The sequence below is a fragment of the Girardinichthys multiradiatus genome, chromosome 2, assembly GCF_021462225.1.
Source record: "Girardinichthys multiradiatus isolate DD_20200921_A chromosome 2, DD_fGirMul_XY1, whole genome shotgun sequence".
Classification (NCBI taxonomy): domain Eukaryota; kingdom Metazoa; phylum Chordata; class Actinopteri; order Cyprinodontiformes; family Goodeidae; genus Girardinichthys; species Girardinichthys multiradiatus.
In genome coordinates, this window is record NC_061795.1 from 5,119,364 (window position 1) to 5,145,623 (window position 26,260).

Consider the following 26,260-nt stretch of genomic DNA (forward strand, 5'->3'; position numbering starts at 1 on the left):
AGAGGACATTTTTAACGGGTTGCCATGATTGTTCAACCTGCTCTCCCTCCCCCGTTTCTTGTGACTCCAGTGAAGAGATCATCCACTAGAGCTGAGTAAACAACAGAAAGCTACGGCTTGGTCAAGCGTCCAGGTCAAGGATCTAAAGAGCCACAAGAGATTTGCCACCCCCTGGGTCATTAATAATTAATGAAACCTGAGGCTGGGACAGAATGCCATGGCTAAACATGTAAAGAGCAAAGGCAGTAAAACAAGAATGGCCAGGAAGGGAAGGGGTTGAAGAGAGGAAGGGAGGTGAAGTGGGTATTGATAAGGCTCTGGATCAAACCCTGGGCACCAAGGGTGCTTTCACTGTAGGCTCCAGAGGCTCCAGACACAACAATGTGCTCGAACCACTGATATTCGAATCTCTGGAGAGAGATTTTGGTAATTATTCTTCATATGTCAGTAAGCAGTTGCTCAGATAGGAATAAAAAAACGTGTGCTTTCCAGTTGGAGAGAGGAAAAACAGTCGGTGGAATAAAAAAACAGCATGAAAGTCTAGCTTTTTCCCATGAAATGTTGTGGTCCTCAGCCCCACTGTCCAACAAAACATGTTCTTGCCCTAGAGGTACTATCATGGCGAGAACTACATTACGAGCTCAGCCTGATGAAAGAGTAGCTAAGGGGGGGCTTAGCAGGTTTGGCTCTTAACCCTTCCCCCACTGGGTCAGATATGAAAACAGATAGTTCTATGTGATATTATATAGCAAGTGGTTTTTTAAGAGGGTCTGTTTGAACAATGAAATGCAATCCCTGTCTCCTTCTCACCGGTTTTCTAATTATCTCTGGTGATCAGCAGCTTTTGTGTTAACTCCACACAGTATTCTTATAAAAAGTCACACATTTTAATAGATAAACTGTATCCTGTATACTATATAAAAAATATTCTATATTGTTAAACATGATAATGCTGAAAATACTCTGTCATGCCTGAAACCACAACAGAAAGCAATTTCTCAGTTGAAATTTTGTCTCATGCCTATGCTTTCTTTGCAGACTTCCTCAGATGATTGCGACCCCCATGAAGGAATCGGTGAAGGAAAAGAGGGCAAATACCACCTGCAGGTGACCCAGTTTGTCCAGAGGCTGGAGTACTGGCACAAAGACTTGAAAAACACCTTGGTCACTTCAATTACAGTGGTTCCAGTCAATGGTCGCACTGTAGCGTACCTTGGAACAGCAGATGGACGACACATACAGGTAAGGAGGTTTCCCTGTAAAATGCTGTCTGATTGGTAAAAGTCCTGTGCAGTTTCTCTTTTTTTTTTTATGTGGCAGGTGTCAGCATGTGAGGGATTGTAAGCACAAAAAATCAGTTTTGAGTGTCTTTGTTAGGACTAAGCTGGTAGAAACTCTGATCTAATAAGAACAAGACGAGACAAGATTGTTTGGGAGTTTTTTTTATTTCACAACTAAAGATTTCACAAAACACAGACTGATGAAAAAAAAATTCACAATGCCTCCTTGTTGTGTTTCACAGGTTCATCAAAGTTCTTCATTTCCAAACTATGTGTTAAAGGATTTCTGTTCATCATGGAATAATCAAGATTTAAGTCTGATCAGTCTTAGTTTAGATTTTGAAATTAATGTGATAAAGTGCAGTCCAGACTCAATAAAAGACTACGAAATAGCCTTTGGCTACGGTCACGCTGCAGCTTGAAGTGACCCAAATCCGATTTTTTTTGCCCGTATGCAACCTGTATCAAAACTTTTCATGACAGTCTGAAAGACACAGATCAATTTTTCCAAATGTGACCCAGGCCACTTGGATATGTGGTCCTAAATCCGATACGTACCTGATCTTTTCAATTGCGACCTGGGTCTGTACGGCCAGGTCGCATTCATTCGACCTGTACGTCATTGATACTCAACAAATGTCACTATTCTGGGTCCTGCTACACGGAAGCGGGAAGAAAAATATGCACATAAAGGTTGCCTTTGTCATTTGAAAATTATAAATGAAGTCTGTATCATTAAAGCCGCTCACATCCCTATCCCACCACTGCTGACTTTGATGCCAAACCCACACGTTTCTTAACTTAAAACTTAAAAATTGCTAAATACAGCCAACATTTCCATTCATATTTACTTCCGCAAACACTAAGCACACTTGCTACATGTGACGTCATTGCCTCATCTACTGCGCATGCGGGACACTTGAGTTGTACGAATGCGATCACACAGGAGATCACAACAAGTCACCACGCAAAAAAATCAGATTTAACCAAAACATCGGAATTGAGCATTAAGACTTGCAGTGTGAACATAGCCTTTAAGTTTAGCGCCAACAGCAGCTACAAACCGGATGCTATAGCTTTGTTAACAGCTAACGGTTAGCATGGCGCACCGTGTTTTGCGGTGCTTACAAAATATTCGTGTCATTTCTGTCATTGTTCCTTTTTCACTGAAGACCCACAATGCTGCCATGCAAACCTCTTGGAAGTGGTGGACTGCTCTTTAATTCCAGTTCAACAAGAAGTCTTTATTAGTCGGATCTTTCAGTTCAACAGCAACTCAAGACCTACTTCTATTCTTACTTCAAAATAACTGTTTAAAACACAGATACAGGGTGTTAAGCTCAAAGGTTACACATAATACTAGCTGTCATAATACTAGCTTGTACTTATTTCTACAGAGAATCATAATAATAATCATAATCATAATCTGACAGCAACTGGACAACGCTTTGCAAGACAGATTTCACTTTAAGCAGATATTGTTGTGTTTTATTAATATCTTGTGCCACAAGTGGAAGTTAAAGTCTGCAATGTGATCAAACACCAGCCAGAATGAAAAGACATAGGATTCATATGTAAGCAAATTTACAACATTGTAACCATCTTTGTTTATGATTATAGTAAGAAATTGGTTAATCTTCAGTTGTTTGATGTCTTTACAGAACTTGGAAGATACCTTTGGACAGTACCTTTGATTCTTATCTGCCTCTAAGTTTCAGTTTATATAGTAGACCATTACAAGTAATGCATATTCAGGGAAAATATTGTAGTTAATGATTTTGGTTAACTAACTCACAGTGATGAACCTGTGTTAATTCGTAGCACATTATAAAAACCAACACTTTGTTTGGTTTTCCTTTTTTTACCCCCCACCCGTTTCAACATTAAAACACAACACGTTAAGGTCATGGCTGCCGACTGAGCCCCACAACTTCTGTTGCTTTAGTAAAATATTACAAATGGAATGAATCACATAATGTAAAAGCTGAATTATAGCACGTGTTTTTGAAACTGAAGACATAAAAGACATGCATGAAAAAAGCAACAGACATGAAAAACGCCCTGACAGCTGCAAGGAAAGGCAGGGAGGGAAGAAACAGCGGCAATGGGGTGCGAGGGGGCTTACAAGCTGAACGGCACGTTAATGGTGATGGCGGGCTTCCCTAACACGTTCCCTTGCACGGCATTTTGCAAGTCCTGTGCAGCTGTTACTGTGTTTTTTCCCTACAGTCAACTACCACTCCATGTCAAGCAAGCCGTGCCTCTCTACCCAATATCCGGAACCCAATTCCCCGCCACCACCGTCACCACTCGCATGCAGAAAACCAGTCCCACTTTTAACATCTGACTTTTTAAGCTTTAGCAAAAGCAAGAGTCTAAATTTCACTAAGTCAACCTCGTAGTTAGCTGTGGGTCTGTGGTAAACTGAGAGCACAACCACACAGCGAGCTTGCTTACATTTCTATAGTGATAGCTCACAACAGAATTACACCCAAACAGACCCACCAGAGCTTCTGTTATTTGTCACACAAGCACAATACTCAGTTATCACTGCCTGGCAGAGCAGATTTAAGGTAGAATTGGATTGTACAATTTACAGAAAAATCAACAGGAGACAAGCCTTGAGATTCCAAACAAATGGGGTCAACTCAATCCTAGGGATTACATCTTTTTAGTAAATGACAGCAGCAAACACACCACACTCATCTCAAATGCTCAACACGGTCTGTTAGGATGAATCTATCAACAGTCTATCCATATCTTCTTTAAAGTGTCATTTTGGTGGTTGGCTTAAGACGTTCTCCTGTGGTTTTTGGCCCCTTAAAAATCAGTTGAGACTCCACACAGCCCTCTCGGTCCAGAGTGTTCTTCCAGCAGCTGAACTTCCTGAGCCAAACTGAGAATGAGAGCTGTCCACTTTGCCTTCAACTCAACACATACTAGAAGGGTTCTTTAAAAGTATCAGAATTAGCTTGATTATGTAGGAACATTGTTGAGCAATTCTTGTCCTTTATAATTTGGATTTGTGCTTCACAGTCGATAAGATGCTTCCTTTCACCCAGACAAAACCTATCAGCAAGTGTGACTGCAGTATTTCATCCACTTTTCTTCTCCTAAATCACAGTGGTATTTGTTTGACCTGATGACCCTCCGGCCACCTGCTGTCTCCGTCTGAAGCTATGCTAAAGACAATCTGTGAGACATGCTCTTCTACGCCAACGAAGTTCATTTCTTTGTTAGTTTGGTCAAAAGGACCTGTCAACTGCTCATGCACTTCAGTTTCCTTGTCAGTCGCAGCAGACAAAGCGAGATGGAACATAGGTTAGAGGCAGTAAAAGAAAAGGAACGTTGTTTCCCCCCCAGTGGACTAACTCAGGAAGTGTTCCCTCGACTTCAGTCAACCCACTGTGGGAATAACACAGTGCCAGTGTTTATAGGCCAAACTTCCCCCCAGTCTCCTTAATACAATAAGCTGTAATTTACACCGCTATTACCTCCAGAGAGATGGCTGTTGTGTGGCTGCGTCCCCTGCGGAAAGCCACCTATTATCCTCGCTGTCACAAAGCTAACGTTGATCATGAGGCTCAAGCAGTGAAGAGAATGATGCTGGAAAACAAGATGTTTTTGAGCAGAAGAGACAGAGGGAAAGCTGTGGTTCAGCCAACTGAGTAAAAGTACTTTTAAAGTTTACTATGCCGAGTGTGTCAGGTTTTTACTGGATGCCCTGACACGTAGTAGGTTAGAACCAGAGGATAAAGCAGTCATCAGTTTTAGTGCATCCAGTAGCCCATTGCCCAGTGCCATAAATCCCACACATACCACAAGTCACAACTCTGGATTGGCTTAACAGTGTGTTTCAGACAGCCAGGTGTGTGTTTCTGTCTATATGTGTGTATGTGTAGATGAATGCATGCTTATGTGTGTGTGTGTGTGTGTGTGTTTGCGTGCGTGCGTGTGTGTGTGTGTGTTGTGTATGTATCTATTTCTGTGCAAGCAAGTATGGGTGTGTGTATAATTTAGACAGGCCCCACATTACTGGAGTAACCACACATAACCCATTAGTAGCCCTGTTAAGTTTTGCTTGCTCCAAGCCCAAAGTCTTCTTCATGACCACAAATGATAAATGCTGCACTAGGTATGCTTCACTGGATGTGTGTGTGGATGCTGGTAAAATTTGGGATTTTTGCCGCCATTGTATCTAAACATGGGATTGAGCGTTGATGTTTACCTCAAATTAACATGCAGAAGGATGACAACAGGTTACTTTTGCCTGGTTGAAGCTAACTGATTACTAAAAGTGAAAGTTAGCAAAAAAGTAATGAATTAGTGCAAACATATGCAGTGGCTTGCAAAGGTATTCATACTTCTGCACATTTTGTCATGTTAAAAGCACAAGCCTTAATGTATTTGGGATTTTGCGTGATAGACAAAGTAGTTCAAAATTGTGAAGAAGAAGGAAAAAGCCGCATGTTTTGTTCAAACCCCCTTCTCCTAGAGTCCATACTTTGCATGCTATGCTATGCTACATATTGCACATCTAGGAACACAATTGTTTACCCATTCTTCTTTGCAAAATAGCTCCTGCTCAATTAGATTGGAGGAAGAGTATCTGTGCACAGTATTTTTCAATTTTTGCAGCAGATTCTAAATTGCATTTACGTCTAGACCTTTGACTGAGCCATTCTTTCGCACGACACATGGTGTTTTCTTGTTCAGTTTTTGTCCCATGTGACTGAGGCACCTTCATTCACATTTGCTGTGTTCTCTACAAACGGCAAACAGGAATTCTCTAGGCTTTCTTTTCCCAATAGCTTATTTTGCCACTCTTCCACAAACGCCAGATTTGAGAAGTGTGCGTCTAATTGTTGTCCTGTTGACATATTTTCCCATGGTAGTTGAAAATGACAAATGTGAACAGGTTTAAGGGGTATGGATAATTTTGCAAGTCACTGTTCATGTTTAGTTTATCCAGCATAGGTTCATAAGATATATGGCATCTCTTGATATGCATGTAGAATCCTAAAGTGGTCTTGATTCTACACAAGCTGACTTCCCAAGTGCCATTAAGCTTACCTCTGACAGTAATAAAAAATGCTGCTTTCACACAGCTCTGATTTACGTGATCTTATAAAATAGGCCAAAGTAGAGGCCTTACCCTAGGAGGGATGACACATTCTGGATCATTTTTCTGCTCCGTCTCCCTGTCTAGTTGTTCTGGCACAGTACTCCAATAACTTATTGATGTCCTCTAGCTTTTTCAGTTTTTCCATTGTACACTGCATATGATATGTCCCGCTTTTATTATTCTTGGCTTTTATCAGCTTACCTCTGCAACAATGCAAGGGTGGTGAATGAATAAATTCCCCTCTGATGGAGCATCATGACCGGACCCCCCTTTTGGGTTGAATAGGAATGTTTTTGTCAGATATATAAGACATTTTATCAGGTAAAACAGCTTAGCTTCTATTTTTGCTTCTACATCCAATCCGGCTTCAGTTTTAACGTTCCTCTGAAACATGAAGGTTAGCATCATGGGCTTTAAGCACTTGAATTCTATTCTTTCTGTCATTAGTGAAGATTTTCAAGAGGCACAATGATTCAAATATAATGAATCCAGTTTTACAATGAAACTTTTCAACCGAGACGACAATTGGCTGAAAAACAGTTTGATTAAATTATCTTGGGGCAGAACAGTTAGTTAAATGTAAAAAAAAAATGTTTTTTTTATCTTTTTTTAATGACAAACAGAGGCATCTCCAGATGTTACAGAAGTGTTCATTTTCTTCCAGGTACTGTTCTCCAGATTTACGTCTCCCCATGTGAACATCGGCCTTGACTCGAGTCCTGTCTCTGCCAGTGTAGTACTGCCAGACTCGGAGGGAGCAGTGCTGATGGCCACAGGGAACAAGGTAGGAAGGAGGCCACAGATCAGTGATAATATCGGATTTATTGTTCTTTTTGTCCTTTGCGTTATAAAGTAAAAAAGAGAAACACTAGGTCATGTTGAAGGCAATGTATTCATATTAAATTTACTCACTGTAAAAAAAGACACCTCCTTCAATTATGCAGTTTTTCCCCAAATTCTGGAATTTAAGCAGGGTGTACTTTCTTCTCTCCTTGATTATAACCTGGGCAGATTATCATTTTAATTTCTTGTTGATTTAATTGCTGAAGTGAGAAGTCGATAAAACACTTTTGAGCCAAACAAGCATAGAAACTAGATTTATATAATGGCTCAGGCTCATATAAAAATGAGGGGACCTAATTTCTATTCATGTGTTTAAGGTTTTTGTTCCTAATTCTGTTTTCCTCCTAGATCACCAAGATCCCCCTGATTGGCCCTGGTTGTGGTCAGCTGACTACCTGTACATCTTGCTTGCTGTCATCGAGAGTGACTCAATGCGGCTGGTGTGATGGCCGCTGCACCAGAAGGAACCAGTGTCCCTCCTCTTCCGTGTGGGTTCAGAACACCTGCACACCAGTCATCACTAAGGTATACAAAGTCCTTGGTGATTAGAACAACAGCACCATTATTGTTGTTATTTATTGCTAATTCTTTTTAAAGAAAACTTAAAGCTACTGTCTATCTTTCCTTTAGCTCAGTCTGCTTGGACTAACCTTGTGTGATATAATCAGGCTTGGTTCTGATTTTATTCAAATGTTCTCTACTTCACTCTACACTACTGTGATATATAATATAATGCAATCTTATTTTTTTCTGGGTCTGTGTGAGAGTTTAGTTGTAACTTTAGTTTTTAAAAGGAATATTCCCCCATTATCAAGATGCATAATGGGTCAGAACAGCTCTAAAGAGTTGACTCCTTCCCAGGGAGAAATGTTTGATTTCACATTAAGAAAATATTGGCCTAAAAGCACATAGTGCATTCATTAATTTCAGTCTGTAGTACAACTTTTCCTTACTTTTCTTTACTTTCCTTTATCATCCCAATGCAGTGTACCTGTTTAATGTTTTTTGTCACTACAGTGCCTTTTTTTTTTATCATGCAAAGCGCTTTGAATTGTCTTGTTGATGAAATCTGCGATTCAAGCTTGCCTTGCTTTTTCTCTGTTGCCCAATCGTGTTCTGCTGTGCTGCCTGCTGAGCTGCAAAATAACTACAAAGCAATTCTTGAACCTTACATTGCTAAATGTACCAAAAAGGATGAACAGGACAAGAACATGTAAAAATCCTTTTTTCTCTGGTGTTAATCACAGCAAGACTTAGGAAAACACTTACTCACTGTGGACACCAATGAGTGTTCAATTCCCAAACCACGGTTTTTGTTATTTTTGACTTGCCAAATACCAGTTTTAGCTGATTCATGTTAAGAAAACCATTAAAATATTTTTCAAGCCTTCATGATGGGAAAGGTAATTATTATTTATTTTAGAAGCAGTGGCAACCTTATACCCTATGTATAGGAGAACAATCATGACCAAAACAAAGCTTATTGTTATTTAAAAATAGGACAAAATTAACATTTTAAACTGACTTTAGGATCTTATAATTGGACTTAGCACCATTAGCAAGGCTAGCGCCCCAACAATAGCTCTTTTCTGCATTCCTATTAGGTGTTCCCATCCTCTGGACCAATTAGAGGCTCTACAGCTCTGACGATTTGTGGACGTAACTTTGGTTTCGACAAGACAGAGAACTTCAAAGCCTCAATGGTGAACGTGGAAGTGGCAGGAGCACCCTGCAAGCTGACTAAACAAGACCATATCAACAGGTGTGCGAGTGTGTGTGTGATGGGATCTGAAATCAGCTTTTTAGGTTGGCTAGATGTGAGTTTTTTGTTATTCTGTGGTGTGTGTACATGCTCAGGATCTTGAAAAGCCACTGAGGGGTTTTAAGCGGTGGGCATTTGGGACATAAAGAGACCTGCTCACTGGTGTCCTGTAGGGGAGCATCTACAGCAGGAGTGATTGTGTGGAAGCTGGAATGTTAAAAACATCCACCCCCCGCCTGACACATTCAACACATGACTACCTTAACTGAAAAATTGCTGGGAAAAAAATCATTGAATTCAAGCGTCGTCCTTATCCAAATCCACTGGGACCTTGTCCCATTCAAGAGCTCCTTTTTACTCCAAACAACTTCATTATAGGAAATTAAAAAAGACAGCCTACACCATTTCAGATAAAGATTGAGTCTTTGTGCATCCCTACTGGGTACTGCATGATCATTGAATTAGGCTAAATGCTGGGTGTTGTGCTTGAGAATAATGCCTGGTTTGTGTGTTGTTTTGGGGGTCGGCTGCAGATGGACTGAGATGCAGTGTTCCCCAGTGTTCAGTGGGAACTTTACTCCATCCGGACATTCAGTGAAGGTTACCAGTGGCTACAAGGTGTCCAAATTGGAAGGCTTCAAATTTGTGGTAAGATGTTTTCTACATGTTAACTACAGCTAAAACTTATATAACTTTAAATAAATACTTTGTCATATTCACTTGTAAAATAGTAGTGAATATAATGTTAGCATTTAAGTAAAAAAAGGAGGTTTTCAAATAGGCAAATGTCTGCTTTAAGAAAACAAACACTAAATGTGTTATTCCCCCTATGTAAAAAAAATCTTAGCAAAAACAACAATAGCACAGTGATGTACTTTTAACACTTGCTGAGTTGGTTAACTTTTTATATTATATTTAATATTACTGCATTATGCCCAGTCTAAATAAAAATGCTTTCTGTCCCCTTTAAGTTCTTGTTTTTTAGAGACCACCATGCAGAGCTTCCTTCTTAGCCTGGAGGGTTGTTTCTTAGGTTTACCTGTGTCTACATCTACGCTGTCTTACGGTTACAAAGTCTACATGAAATCTAATGGATCTGAGTCCAGAACAGACCTCAATTAGGTCCAGATCCACACTGCTGCCCCCACAAAGAAAAAGACCCAATAAAAGCTTAGACCTAAATCCAATTGAGAATCTATAAACTGTTGGAAACCATGTAATCTACTCCTTCCACGTCATAATTATACAGCACTTTGTGTTGGTCTAGTGCATGAACTCCCTATAAAACATTTGTGTTGTATTGTGAAAAAGATTGAGGAAGTTCAAGGGGTATGAATACCTTTCCGAGGCACTTTAACATTAAAATAAACGCTAGAGTACAAGACGGTGATGGCTACATCATTCTGTGGGGTTGAAAACTTTCCGTTGGTGCTGGGTATGTGACAGATAGAACACACTGATGCCCACCAATGTGTGTCAGTCCACAATATCTTACTTTTCATAGTAAATGTTTCATTGGATTTGGATGTATTTCCAGACGATATCAAAATAGAAATGTCGCCCCTCACTAATACAGCCTTTAATAAATAGTTTGTCTTGCCCTCCATCCATCCAGGACCCAGTGATCAACAACATCTTTCCCACATTTGGTCCAAAGTCTGGAAATACCATGCTGACAATCAGAGGAGATTTTTTGGACACTGGAAACAAACCAGTGGTGACTGTAGGGACGGCAAGCTGTACGATCCAGAGGTCAGTACTGTCTCACTGAATGAAGTTCTGATTTTGGTTCCTTTCTTTGTACCTTTTTCTTGCATACATGTTTTTACACTTTTTTTTTTTTTTTTGCTGTTTTCTTAAGCATTTAGAGTTAGTTGCAAGACTGCTGGAAATAAACAGAATGACTGTCAATTTCTACAAAATCTTTGTACCATTCCACCTGTAGCCGGTCGCCCACCATGCTGATCTGTAAGACGCCGCCACACACTGTTCCCTCTGAGCAGCCGGTGAAGCTGACGGTGGATTCAGTTGAACGCCATGCGCCTGTGCTGTTTACCTACAACGAAGACCCCATCATCAGCAGCATCCAGCCCTTACGCTCCTTTGTGAGGTTAGAATCTGGTTCTTTCAAAAGTGGCTCCAGTTTCAGTCCCTAAAGTCTCCGCCTTCTCTGGCCAACAGGCCAGCACTGAAGCACCTAAACATTTGTATTTTCATGAATGTGAATTTAAGCTCATCCATGTTTCATCACCTAACTGAAGGTGCAGGCGAAAAACCGAGATGTGGGGGGTTTGATGGATGGTATGAGACAGATTAATGCTGGGGTTTTACAGCAGTAGGAAGTGAGTGGGAGGTGACAAGTTGCTAACGCGAACAGCAGGTACCCCCCAATGGGAATCTCCTGTGTCTGATGCTAACGCTGATCCATTTTCGACCCCCCCTTCCTTCGCTGTAGTGGAGGCTGCACAGTATCGGCTCATGGCTTCTACCTCCAGTCCGGCCTCCAGCCCCAGATGGTTCTCACCACCGGTCACAATGCTGCAGTCTTCCATGTGGTGAGTACAACATCACATGCTCCATTTACAGCTGCATACAGGAGGCGGTGATCTTACACAGGATTTAATACATTTATATTCTCCCATTAAAATGCTTGAAATAAATAAAGCTTTGTTATGCCAGAAAACAATTCACATAATACACGACATAGCTGAAAGGAAACACATTTCCACCACTGTGTTCTTTACTACACGCAACAAGATCAATCACACTCAAGACTTGCATATGTGGAGGTATGAGGTTCATCAATAACCATCAAACTTTAATCCCAGCATTTCTCTTCTTACACAATATTTGGTTCATAAGAACGGGACAAGAGTTTAGGTTTCATAAAACACAAACTATGTTTCAGAAAATCTGTAATCAGTTTAGAATATTCCAGGTTTGACCATCAAAGGTTGTCTTTTGTAAAGGTGCTTCTAATGCAAAAAAAAACAAAAAACTGTAAAATTACTCCATTTTTGTATTTTTACATTTTGGATAAAGGTTTCATAAATCTCTAACTTTGTTTTAAATAAGCTCTGTTCGGTGTCAATTTCATCAGTCTCGATTTTTAGATTTTGAACGTACTTTTTATTGATTTTTTGCATTGTTGCTCTTTGTTTTTTGATCTCTTTGGGTTACTCTTGGTGTTTTTAATCTCCTCTTGCTTTTTTGTCATTTAATGTATTGCACTTTGATCAAGGACTCTTTTTAAAAGTGCTTTATGAAAAAATTGGATATTGCTTTGAAATGGTCAAACGCACTAAAAACTCAATAAGACTGAAGTCTGTAGTTTAGCAATAATAGGAAGCCCCTAAGCAGATGGCAGTTTTAACCTTAAACATTAAAACTGCTTGTAGATTATTGGCATCCTGTCTGTCTTACCGTTGCTGTTCCTTTTATATACAGTTTCCAAAATGCTGCCTTCTGAACGATTTAAAAGGAGGCAGAGGCTTCCTTAGGGGTTTTGTGACCAAGTGTTGCCAACTAAGACTGACGAGAAGTTCTTAGTAGCCGACTCTGTTAACACAACAGGGCAAAACAAGAAAAATGTCCTTTCTGACTTCAAAATAAATGGGAACACGCCTCAAGAGTCACACAATGCATCTTATCATTCAATATGTGTCTCATGACACTCTAAACACACACTTGGCTCGTTTAGCGATTGTGAAAGCCCGGAAAGTGCAACATATAGACTGGTCAAACCTGAGCTTACACTAATCACAGATTCTTTAAAAGATAGTTGGCGATTTGTGAAAGGTTTACTCTATTTGTGGATGAATCAAAAAGGGATTTTTAGTTTTCAACCAAACATTGGTAAAACCTTGTCTTGTTCTTTTGGACCCAGTTCCATGTATTGCTCCGTCCCATGAGCTGCATGTAGGTTTTGGGACATCCTTATATTGCACCGTGATCTCTTTATAATAGAAGGTATTCTTCTTTACTGATCAAAGGTTTTAATCAAAAACCCCTGCATGCATGTTCCCATACTCAGCAAAAATCCCTGCTGAGGAATTTGTCTTGTCGGGAGTATCTTTATTTGCAGTTGGGAGGTTTTTTTACCTTTGACTGATGACTTTCAGTTCAGGAACTGAGCTTAGCAATTTCATTAGAAAAAAGATGTGAGCTAATAAACATTTCACTACCCCAAACACATAAATGGTATTCTCATTATACAAAAAATTCCTGACAAAGAAAAACAGCTACAGTTTCAGACACACATGAGAGGACAGGAAATGGAAAATCCACTGTCTGATATGTAGGATCCAGCTGTCACCCGTGACTCACGCACAGTAGCAGAACCTCTTGGACTCGCTGGCTCCCATCACCTCCACCATGCTGTACTCTACGACACACAAAATTATGTCTGAAAAACGTAATCTCTGCCTCAGCACAGCTGGTCTTTACAGCCTGGAGCTGTTTTAAATTATACAACCTGACATGCTCTGGTCTTTCACCGTGCTGCTTTTTAAGCTTCCAAAAGTGACCTAGCTCAGTTATAAAAGCAATGAAAAGGTGTTCAATGGATATAAAATCTCATCAAATTCCAAAGTCAGAGGCAACTGGACTTGGTTTGGATTATCTATTCTCTAATGAGCAACACATCTGTTCATGTGAGGCTCGTGCAAAACTGTAGCTCACATAAACTCTTCTGTCTTCCTTGTGCTTTACTTTGTTTTCTGTGTTTTCTCAACAAAGGAAACTACATTTTAATAGGAAAACACAGACCTCCAACATGCCTTTGGTTACTCTAGTGCTGCATAAGCAGAGTTTTTATATCCCAACTGGAAATGACAATGAGCAATAATAGTGATCCTGACCATGACCACTGCTTACAGGCCCCTCTAATCCACTACTGTCGATTATTATGTCTCAGGGCAAAAGTTTTATTGCTGCTGCTAAAGTAGAAAATCAAGCACTAAAAATATATATTTGTTATATTTTGAGACTCACTTTAAGGAAGCAGAACTAAAACAAAAACAAATATGTAAACAACATTTCTGAAGCATTTTTCCCTCATGTGTTATGACAACATGGGAGATCTAAGTTTCCTGATTGCACATTTAATGTTTCCTGGTTTTCCCGGACCAGGAAGGCGTGCTGTTGTTTGCTGAAAGGAGACGGTTTGAGGACAAGCAGCACCTTGTAACGATGCTATCTGTCATCCAGATGCACACGCTGCTGCAGGTTCAGCCTGGAGATAATAATACGCTCTGTAAACACATGCTTGCAGGACCCACACTCATCAAATAAGAGGCCCAGCTCGAGTCTTTGTGATGGAATATCCCTTTTTATTGCCCTCACACACACATACATACACATAAAGATCCCCCACCCTCACTGTCTCATATTTCAGTTTCCCTTTCTCTGGTCATTGACCTGTGTTCAGGTCAGTGGTTGATGGGTCTCAGGAGGGCTTAGGCTTCATTACACACAAACATTTAGAGCAAACTGAAGTTAAAAGCTCTAAAATCAGGTTTATGATCCCAAGAATTCAGATGATCCCTTTCCAGCTGTTGTTATCAATGCATCTATAATCAATTAATGCCAAGTCTTTCCAGTGGAACTGACTGACAACAGCAGACACTTGTTGCTGGACCTGGAAACTTCTGGGTGGAAAAATATAAATCTGTTTAAGTTAGGGAAGAATGTTTGAGCAGCTCTATCTGTATAAAAGCAGAAGAAAACCAGTCAATATTGCTCTAAAAATACACTGAGGAAGCTAAAGATTTTAGGGCTGTTAAAAGCTATACTCAATTTCTATAAGATATATTTAGCAGAGCTCTCCAACATGGCAAAATGTCTTGTTTTTAAATGTTTAACGTTGCTCAAATTTCAGCACATGAACTCATATCTGGACTGGTTTCAGATTTGAAAGAATATAATGCAACCAGTCATTTGATCATTTGTTGGCGTTAGGTAAAATGTTATCTGTCTAAGGAAGAAAGCAATCACTCCTCTTAAGCAAGCATGTGGCAACAGTGGAGGTGCTACTCTGTTTAACTGGAAGAAACGTCCAGCAGAACCAGGCTCAGTATGAGCAGCCGTCTGCAGAGCTGCAGAGTGGCATATGCACTAGTTTGTATCATCTCCATTCTAAGCTTTTCTGGGATATACATCTGAGGCATTAAATGAAACAACCTGAATATCTACTTATTGTTGATGGTTTTTCACATTCTGCTTTACCCGATTTAGCATTGGCAGAGGAAAGATATAAAATTCTGTGAGTTTAATACCATACAACTTCAAATGGACAGCTACTTTGATTGGAATTATTTTATACATCCAAAAAAGCAAGTGTAAGTAGAGACAAACCTAATTTTAGACCCTTGAAATTTACAATGTTACGTTAGAATTTTGAAAACCTATCGTACCCCACCACTTTACCCCTAACCTTGGTCATGTGTAATCAGTGTATTTGAAACATGAGAACAATTTCACTTTTATCCTATTTTGACCTGCGTAGCTTATGTACTAATGCATTTATTGGGTGAAATTGTACCTGCAACCTTTGGTGACGGAGGTTGGTAAGAAAAGTTGTCTGGTGGTACAGCACATGAAATTTACACCCTGTGATAGTCAGGGCTCAGTTCACCCTCAGGTCAGCAGCAAAATTAGAAAAGAAAATGTGTTTAAAGCTGAACCTCTACAGCAGTATTTTAATTTCTATTTAAAATGTGACCATAACATATAAACATCAAGCAAAGAGCTAGGATAAAATAAGTCTGTCAATACTAATGATTTAAGAAGGGATCATGTCCCATTGGGCCTCAGCTGTCACTTGTTAAATTCCATCCAGTCAACGGGATGAGTTAGAGCTCAGCCTGTGAAGGGACAGTATGAGTACCTTATTGTCCTAACCCCTGAAAATAGATATTTCACAAATAGGCGTGCCAGAGGTAACCCTCACTTGCAAATTGGTTAATGTGAGCTACCCAGAGTTGTGATAATAAACCTAACTCGGAGGCTTGCATTCAGCTTAGTCTTTGGCAGTGTCATACATGTGGGCAGTGTAGAAAGGAGAATGAACCAGGAACCTCTTAAAACTTCCGCTGAGGTCCAGACATCCCAGCTGAGATAAGGCATAAAAAACAGTCCATGTTAGCTTGATATCTACACCTCAGATCTCTGCTAAAGCCTAGTATTAGCCAGTCTAAGCTTTACCACATACATTAAAGAGACTTATGTTACCAACCGATATACAAAGCTGGCACAGTCGCAAAGCCAAAGAAGTCTATACATTTATACATACACATATAGACATAAAGGAGAAGGGCTGAGCTGAAAGTTTTCCCATTGCCACAGCAGGGATGCGGTGCATTACTAATACAGATATTTATTTTTGACAGGAGTCTTCACCATAGGCAGGCACCTGTCGCCTCAGCTCATATACTGGTTTGCTTCTTGTCAGGCTCTTCTTCCTATCTTTTCCCCAGAAGACTAAATGCTAGCAATCAGCTTGTGACCTTAAGCTCAAGTTCTATTGAGCTATGAAGCAGGACAATGATCTGAAGTGCATTAGTAGGTCTACCATAAAAAAACGACAAAACAACTTTTATAAAAATAAATGTGGCTCACAAATTCATTGCATTTCAAGTCACATTTTGGAGTTTTACTGTCCTGTTGTTCAGTGAAGTTTCTGCCCCTTCAGCAGTCAATGTTTCAAAGCCGAAAATGACAAGCAAACCGCCCCCCTTCTTTCTGCAGGTCAGGCAGTTATCAGGCCAGTGTATGGCTAGTGATACTGAACCAGAAAATTGTGGTTAATCCCAGTTAATTCATTATTTAACAATGGGAGCAATAATATGTTCACAGCTTTCCCACTTGTTATCTGAAATCAGCAATTAAAAACTGCATTTCTTATTAACTTGAGTTATTGTTGTGTGATATTAAAATTTGTCTGATAATCTGAAAAACACAAGTGTGATGACAAAGCAAAAACAGATTCATAAGAGGGCAAATACCTTTTCACAGCGCTGTAACTGTCTACCTCATTTGAGGCTTATTATCTCATTATTTGGTTAAGTTTCCTCTCGTGTTAGATATATTCACTTATACCTGCAGTTTATGGTGTGCTGAAAATGTGGCAACATTCAGCAATAGTGGAATGGTTAGAATTATTTTTTATCCAAACTGGCTTCCCTAAGTTACTGGGCCCTGCAGAAGATAGTGAGGGGAGCTGAGAAGATCAATAGAGCATCCTTACCCTCTGTCCATCATCTGTTTCATAACCAGTGCAGAAAGAGGGCTCTGAACACTGTCAGAGACTCGTCACACCCTCTGCAGGTCTTGCAATCAGGCAAACGGTGTCATGACGTCAAAAGCAAAACAACCAGACACAGCTTTTAGCCTCAGGATGCTATAAGGCTGAGCTACTGTTCATATTATATCCAGTTATTTCTGTGTTTTTTGTTATCTATTTAAAGCTTTTGTTTTATGCTTTTTAATATGCAATTATCTGATTATAGTTGAAAATAAGAGAATGTGAAATCTAGAATAAAGGAAACAAGGGTGACCCAAGGAGCTGATCACACAAACCAACACAGTAGGAAACAGAGTAAAACAACTTTGTTATAAATCACTCTAGATTTGACAGGCACTTTTGTTATGACTTTTGGCTTTTTCGCAGGCTGTTACCACTAATGATCCTTCAGGGATGGTAGAGATTTGGGATGGCTGCTTCTCTCATCACTCCACAGCTAAGCTCTCGGCCTGCTAGCAGCTCTTGCTCAGCCAGCGATTGTATTTACAGCTGCTCTCAGCTTATAGCCCCACACCTCCTCTCCCTAAAAGAGGAGACAGCGACTGAACAATGAAAATGACTGAGGTTTCCTCTAATTCACTGGATATTTTTCCTTTTGCTGCACCCATGGGGAGGTGGTGTGCCGAGTGGAATGGAGGTAGTCTACTGTACCATACGGCCCTATTTGTTCTCTGCTGGTATATGTATGTGGTTAACTGTTTTTGTTCCTGGTTGTGGGACTTAACGATACCCTTATACACACAAACATACACATTTTTCATGCCTGTATGGTTCCAGTATGTTTGTGTGTGTCCATCTGGACGTCTATGGCTCACTCCAGGTGTCAGACTTTTCAGCCACACAGGAAGTGCTACTGCAGTCAGTGCAGCTCTCCAGGGAGTAAAAAACTGCCCTTTAAAGGCACTGACCCTTTTTACCACTAGTACCTACTCAGCGTGGTTTGGCACGACTCTACTTGCTTTATAGGCTTTTCCATTAGTAATGGTTATTTTAAACCATTATTATTTTTAGTACCTGTTTGGATGTGGTTTCAACTGTGTCAGGGTAAAAACGCGACCTTAGAAGACTGTCGGTCACTGATTGGGTAGGGGGCGGCATAACTAGTCACAGCATACACATTATTATAACCAATATCTTCAGCCATTAAATCGTTGTATGCTGGGCTTATTGTGTATATAAACTAGCATTAGGTAGCGTTTGCTTATCCTCACACGTCCTTTAGCTGGTAACCTTCAGGTTGATACTGCCTACAGCCTTCTCTGGCTCTCTTCTTTCACTCTGAGTCTGATAACAGCCATAGACTGAGCAGCAGTCAAGGCTGTTGTTGTATTTGTTTTACATACGAATCACGTCACGTTACATTTTTTGACTGTGTGGTCACTTTGATTTTGACCTCGCCCACAGTGGGATGATACTCAATTGTAATGAAAAACAACGGAAAGCTGAAACTAGACGAGTCAGGTAAACTAGGTACTAATTGAAAAGGGCCACACTGCTTTTGAGTTCAACTTTGAAGAACCCAGCTTCTACAAATATGCCACTTAAGTCCTGTTTTTTTTTTCACAAAAGAAAAATGATGTGAAAATTATCACAAACCGCATTTGAACTGTAGTTTAATTAAATACAAAACATTTTTATGTAAAAATTTCCCCTCGCTGAACAGAGAGTCTGTCAATAGGTGGGCTATAACAGACATTCGAGACACTGGTCACACACACCGAACGTTAATCAGCTTGATGGGCCCTTACTTGTGAGCGGTTGGGTGTAAACTCAAGTCCCAATTTTTACTGATCATTAAATGGACCATAGCTAAGCTGCGCTAACTCTTCTCATCTCTAGCTACATAAGATGCCAAAGGAAGATTAAAATGCCAAATTCATCAAGTTTTAAAATATTAAAACCTTTGGTGTGATTGCTCTGTCACACAGTGTGATGTTGCCTCAGCTAGTAAAATGGGTAGAGAAAAAACACTGAATGTTGTTTTGTACAGTTTGGTATAGACATTTCAAAGCTTTACAAAATTCTGCCAGGAGTTACTGGGGTAAACCCACATGTACATTGGGAACAAATACCACAACAAATCATCATAAAAAAAAAGAAACTTGGGGAGAGTTTGGTGAAAATAGTTAGAAATGCATCAACAAAAAACCATTTGTACCACTGAAATTGCCCACCCCAAACAACAGGGTATTGTTCAAAGGTTAAAGGCAGCATATCGATCGCAGAAGTGTTTTTTTTAACCTCTCATACACGTGGAATATTGACTGATGGGCACATGCAACTCTAGGAACCCAGAAGATAAACACTGGCTATCATGTGTTGCCACCACAGAGCAAATATGCACAATGACCTTTCAACACGCAGACAGCCTAGAATGCTTCTCTTGACTGCACCTGCATCTACCTCATAAACTGAAGTTGCGAGCTAGAAGGAAGGTTGTAGAAACACTGCTACTGTTTGAGCTATACACATTAGCTTAGCAACAGTAGATTTCACAATGGTGTGTTCATTTTAATTCAGTGACAAAAAATGTTAGGCACCTTATTGCTTCAGAGCATATATATCAGACAATCTATTGAAACAAAAACCACCAAAAGTGGTGGGTATACCACGACAAAAAATGTCAATGTCTCAATAACGTTTCATGTGCCCTTGAGTATGAATTACAGCTTGGCAACGACGCCTCATCCAAGTTGATTTTTTGTCTGCTGAGGCATAGCATCCTACTGTTCTTCAAGGGCAACCCTCAGTTCATTGAGGTTCTCGGGTACAGAGTTGTGAGCCTCTACACGACGTCTCAGCTGGTCCATAGGTTTCTTCTCAGATTAAAGTCCTGAGAAAGTTCAGGCTACTCCATTCGAGGTACCCCAGTCTCCAGCAGTCCATGAAGAGGAAGATAGGCCTGTGTTGTTCATGCAGATGCACAATGGCTGGAATAATGATGGTTCATGTATGGGTATTCAGATATGGGCCGGTCACCGTACCATTCACAAAGTGTAGGGGAATTCTGTATTGACTAGACACACCTGCCCACACTGTAACACCACTAACACTAAAGCCTCATCTGGTGACAACAGTGGCGGATGCATAGCGCACTCCTCAACATCTCCAACATCATTGGCGGCCATCATTTCTGCTCATCCTAAATTGAAATTCATCAGACAGCATCATTTAGGGTCCCACTAGTCCCTCGTCCAGCATAAATGCTCCATGGTCCAGGCAATATGATGATGCTTGTATTTGGTGGTGTGTTCAGGTACCCTTGTAGGTCGTCTAGCACGCAGACTACACTGCTGTAAACAATTTCTAATTGTCTGGCACGACACTTGGGTGCCTCTTACCACACTTAAACCTGCCTGGAGTTCAGTGGCATTCATCATCCAGTTCCACAGGGCACTGTTCACAATGAAGTGGTCATCAGTGTGGGATGTGGCCAAAGGACATCCACTTCTATGCCTCTCTTTAACACTTTCAGTCTCTCTGCATTTCTGTTGCAACCTACCGATGACAGTCTGTGACACTCTAAGCTCAGTGGCCACTTCCATCTGAGAACATGCTATATCCTAAAAAATCGCATTGGCGAGGTGTCGTCTTGTCGCCTTGGTGACATGATGTCAAAATCTGAGTAGCATGATGAGGAGGACTGTTTAAATACCAGTTTTGATGGAACCTGGAAATTTATTGATCGATTTATGGATCAATCACCTGCTGTTAATTTTGCCATTAAGCTCCTTGTTAGAGAACAGCAAGTGCTGCAAAAAGTAATGAAACATTAAAAAGTTGGACATGTGCATTGAAACATTTAGAGATGTGTGTGTATATAAACAGGGGTTGGACAATGAAACTGAAACACCTGTCATTTTAGTGTGGGAGGTTTCATAACTAAATTGGACCCGCCTGGTAGCCACTCTTCATTGATTGCGCATTGCACCAGTAAGAGCAGAGTGTGAAGGTTCAATTAGCAGGGTAAGAGCACAGTTTTGCTCAAAATATTGAAATGCACACAACATTCTGTTTCCACCAGAACTGTCCGTCGGGAGCTCCACAGGGTCAATATACACGGACGGGCTGCTATAGCTAAACCTTTGGTCACTCATGCCAATGCCAAACGTCGGTTTCAATGGTGCAAGGAGCACAAATCTTGGGCTGTGGATAATGTGAAACATGTATTGTTCTCTGATGAGTCCACCTTTAATGTTTTCCCCACATCTGGGAGAGTTACGGTGTGGAGAAGCCCCAAAGATGCGTACCACCCAGACTGTTGCATGCCCAGAGTGAAGCATGGGGGTGGATCAGTGATGGTTTGGGCTGCCATATCATGGCATTCCCTTGACCCAATACTTGTGCTAGATGGGCGCGTCACTGCCAAGGACTACCGAACCATTCTTGAGGTGCCGTGTATCAGGATGACAATGCACCAATACACACAGCAAGACTGGTGAAAGATTGATTTGTTGAACATGAAAGTGAAGTTGAACATCTCCTATGGCCTCCACAGTCACCAGATCTAAATATTATTGAGCCACTTTGGGGTGTTTTGGAGGAGCGAGTCAGGAAACGTTTTCCTCCACCAGTATCACGTAGTGACCTGGCCACTATCCTGCAAGAAGAATGGCTTAAAATCCCTCTGACCACTGTGCAGGACTTGTATATGTCATTCTCAAGACGAATTGACACTCTATTGGCCACAAAAGGAGGCCCTACACCATACTAATAAATTATTGTGGTCTTAAACCAGGTGTTTCAGTTTCATTGTCCAACCCCTGTATTTCACACATAGTAAATGGTCCCCTCTAGTTAGGTGTCACAGCTAAACATAACGTTAGACCAGGTGTTACTTATATGGAAATTCAAAACAGAGAAAACCTAAATCTAATGATTTATGCAGTATAATGCATAATTGGAGAGAAGTAAGACAAAGTGTCATAGTCAGGAAGAGATAGCTCAGAAATACCTAAGCCACTCTAACTATAAGCTCAAACAAAGGAATGTTTTAAGCCTATTCTTAGAGGTAAACAGGGTTATTATACTTTAGCTGTCTAATAGGGGATTTAAAGGACTTATTCTGAGCAAAGATGACAACAAGGTTTTAATATTAAAACCGAAGATCAATTTAATGCAGAGTAAATGACGGACTAGGTCGTTTGTTTTTCAAAGACTTAGGTCCAAATACAACAATTTCTGACTTGTCTGAATTTAAGAGAGGAAAAGCAAAAGTCAAAACAAACCTGCAGCCTACCTCACTGATTGGATTATTCAGAATTTCTGAATAAATATAGCTAAGTATCATCAACATAACAGTGAACATGTCCATGCTGTCTGATAATTTTACCAAGTGAAGCATATAATATATATGCTTCACTTGGTATGATATGAACCCTGTGGCACTCCACAAGTTATCCTGGAGCATGGAGAAAATTTGTCATAACACAGTTTAGTCACACGAACAAACAGGAAACTGTCAGACAAGTATAGTTTAAACCAGCTCAGTACTGTTTCCCTGATCCCATCAGCATGTCCGTAACACTGTTTGCATTTTTTGATTGTGGAAAAAAAAGACTTTTCATAAACAGAAAAACTCCGCATTAGTGATGGAACTGTCATGACTTGGGCTTGATACAGTCACTGGGAAAGAGAACATTTCACTTGTGGTGTCCACGTTCATTAGGTAGAATCTGTGCAGAGTGTTCTGCTTTAGGTTTTTTCCCTTCTTGACCCATTGAAATACATGAAAATACATGTATTATTGCCAAAACGTTGTGTTTTCCATCCTTTAATATGTTTGTGTCTCTCATGGAGGTCCTAATGTGAACAAAAAATGTGAAGTCAACATGGCAACAGCTTGTGTCTTGTGTAATGTATTTAGTATAAAAGCAGTTGACAGACACTTGTTAGATTTTCATCCTTTCTGGCACTTCTGTTTGTCAGACAGATTCTCTAATATTAGTTTGTGTCCTCTTCAGAGCTGTGTGTATGGTGAAAATCGGACCTCCATCCAGTGTACCACACCTTCTCTGGCTAAGCTTGCCTTGCAGCCACCAGTGGTCACCAAGGTGGCGTTTTCCTTAGATGGCTACTTAACGGATCAGAAGGACCTGATCTACGTAGAGGACCCTCTGTTCCAGGACCCCAAACTTACATCCAAAGACAACAAGAGCATCGTGGAGCTCAAAGTGAGGGTGCTTATTCTTTTATTTTGAAGTGCCTTTAAAAAGTATTCATACCCTTTAACGTTTTCACATTTTCACACACCACAGATTTTCGGTTTTCATATTGTCACCTTCCTAAAAATAATGGCCTAAGTTGTTTTTTTAGTTTTTCAGGAAACACAAGAAACTTCACAGAATATATGTAATATTTATTAACAATTGTACCCAAAAAGGTAATCACACATGTTGACATAGCAATATCTTATGATTCCTTTTTATTAAGCTACTTATCTTTCTCAATTAGATTAAAAGAATATTAAAATTTTAGAAAATTAAAAGAAAAACAGTTGATGAAGTAATCTTTAAAAGAAAGAAAATAGTTGACAAAAAATGATTACTTGTTACAGCCACAGGTTCTGGAGCTCTTCCACTCTTTGCTAAATGCTAGCTTCATGAATGTAGCTACTTTGTGGACAAAATGCTGACTGAAAGACAGAATTAAAATACTAAATATGTATGCAATATTTAATGCCTAGCCTATATTGTGGCAATCCTTATCACTTACCAATAGGGGATGAGCCCTGAATTGTGGAAATAGCTTAAGTGGCAGGTACATTTTGGTTTTTCCTGAAGCGGTTGCCATTTGTAAACCCACCTAAGTCACACTCTTGACATAGGCCATTATGCAACAGGCGTAGAATTGCATGACCACCTCAACTGAGGATTTAGACAATTTTACAAGAGGTGGCTAACATCATAAGGAGATGATTTAGGCAAAAAAAACAATGTTTTGACAAAACATTACTTAGGCCATTATTTTAGGAAGGTGACAATATGATAGATTAAACACTGGCCTGCGAGATGTTCAAAACTTGAAATATTGCCTTCCAACCTAACCTTGCTTTAAACTCTCTACATGACCTGTCTGCTGGTTTTGGTCTTCATAGTGCTCATTGTTCACTTGTTTTCTAACAAATCTCTAAAGCCTTCACAGAACCACTGGATTTATGTTGAAATCAAATTACACACAGGTTCATTCTGCTAACTAATTAGGGACATCTGAATGTACATGGTTGCACTGGGTTGGTTCAGAGGAAAATTGCGTGAAATGTCCAACAAATACTGAAGTTTGTGTCTATAATATCTCAAAGTTGGAAAAAAGTCAAATTATATTAATAAAGAAAGCAAGATCATCTAACAACTTCTTTACCAAATTGAAGAACAGCCAAGATCAGTTACATCACAGTAACCTTTAGTGAGGGTCTTGTTTTACATCCTTTCAGCAGAAACAGGTGCAGAGCCGGAAAAATGTTATGGATGTTGAGTAAAGAAAATCTCGATTTATGAGCTGTGGCAAATCTGAAAAGCAGATGCACAGGGTGCTAACCATGACCAATGCCAACACTACCAAGAGTTCGCAAGAGGGGTTGTTTGACTCTTTAACTTCCATCAATCCAAGTCCACAGTTTGGAGCCAGGTTAAGTTCACACCCCCAGGTCCCTGCCCTGTACCTCGCAATCTTTGCACATATTCACACGCCCACCCACCCACAGTCCAGGTCAAGCTGGGAAGGAAACAATACAGAAAGAAAAACAGGAAGTGGAGTCTGTTTCCCATCGTTTCAAACCCTTCACTGCTACCTCCTCATCTCTCCTCTGTGGCAATACCTCTCCCTGTATGCTTTCTGTCGACTTGTATTGTTCTTACTGAGGTCAAACCTCTTGACATATTAATGCCCCTTTTCAAACAGGCCACCACAGTCCCCAGACCCTGTTTTAGGAACACAATGAAATACATTTTTCTCCACTTTGTTTTTTTTTTTTTTTTTTTTTGTCTGCAGCCCGACAGTTTGTGGCAGCTGTGCTGGGCCTCTCACAAGGGATCGGGACTGTTCCTTTTTTTTGTCGTCTCCTTCTTTCCCTCTTTCCCAGACGTGACCTTGGTCCCCATACTAAACTCACCATCAGTCTAACATTTATCCCCTCCTAGAAGGTGGAGGAGGGTAAAAGTCAATGCACCGCAGCAAGCCACATTTATCGCCATCTGATAACTCTGCTTTGGTGTGCCCTCTGGTAAAGGGATAGATGTAGGGCTCATTAGGCGCCATCTGATAACTCTAGCCACAAAAGTTTTGCAAACTACCTCATAAAAAGGTTTGCTTTTGACTGACGGCTCTGAAATTGTACGTCAATGAAAAACTCAGGTTGTTGGCTTTGGCTTAGAACCAGGGTCTTATCACTGCCAAATCTTTTTACAGGAGACTCAGAAAAGTCCTTTCTAATTATAATCCTGACAGTTTATTTTCAGAGACTCTTATCATTTTGACACCTTCCTACAAACTTTAACTTCTCTCTGCACGCTGCCTGTTGTTTGTTTCTAATGTACATGTCTATGAGTGCTGCAGCTTGCAGCAAGAACTGCTGCATGTTTGTGCATGAGAGAATGTGTGTGTGTGTGTGTGTGTGTTCTTGTACTTGTTGCTGAGTGAGAACCATCTTTCGTATTTTTATCGCAAAGTGAGGACATTTTGACAAAGTGAGGACATTTTCCTGGTCCTCACCTTTTCAAATTCCGTTCTTGGGAAAGGGGTTAGGTTTAGGACTAGGGTATGAATTGAGTTATTGTTAGGGTTAGGGTTAGGTATTAACTGGTTAGGGTTAGGGTTAGTGTTATGGTCAGGGTTAGGCACTAAAAATCAAGGAAAATGAATGGAAGTCAATGGAAGTAACCGAAAAGTCCTCATAAAGATAGTAAAACACGGATGTGTGTGTGTGTGTGTGTGTGAGTGAACAGGTGCGA

At 40.3% G+C, this 26,260-nt stretch overlaps 1 protein-coding gene across 3 annotated transcripts in view; it reads left to right on the plus strand.

Moving 5' to 3' along the window:
- Positions 1-26,260, plus strand: part of met (MET proto-oncogene, receptor tyrosine kinase) — a 99,288-nt gene that overhangs the window by 40,881 nt on the left and 32,147 nt on the right. For 2 of the 3 annotated variants that reach the window (XM_047350054.1, XM_047350074.1), the window contains exons 3-11: positions 1,039-1,242; positions 7,070-7,189; positions 7,597-7,773; positions 8,853-9,010; positions 9,544-9,658; positions 10,626-10,762; positions 10,956-11,120; positions 11,466-11,565; positions 23,276-23,491. In XM_047350054.1, the coding sequence (XP_047206010.1) occupies positions 1,039-1,242; positions 7,070-7,189; positions 7,597-7,773; positions 8,853-9,010; positions 9,544-9,658; positions 10,626-10,762; positions 10,956-11,120; positions 11,466-11,565; positions 23,276-23,491 (1,392 nt within the window). The remainder of the gene's footprint in view (positions 1-1,038; positions 1,243-7,069; positions 7,190-7,596; positions 7,774-8,852; positions 9,011-9,543; positions 9,659-10,625; positions 10,763-10,955; positions 11,121-11,465; positions 11,566-23,275; positions 23,492-26,260) is intronic. The other variant, XM_047350064.1, reaches the window with a different exon arrangement.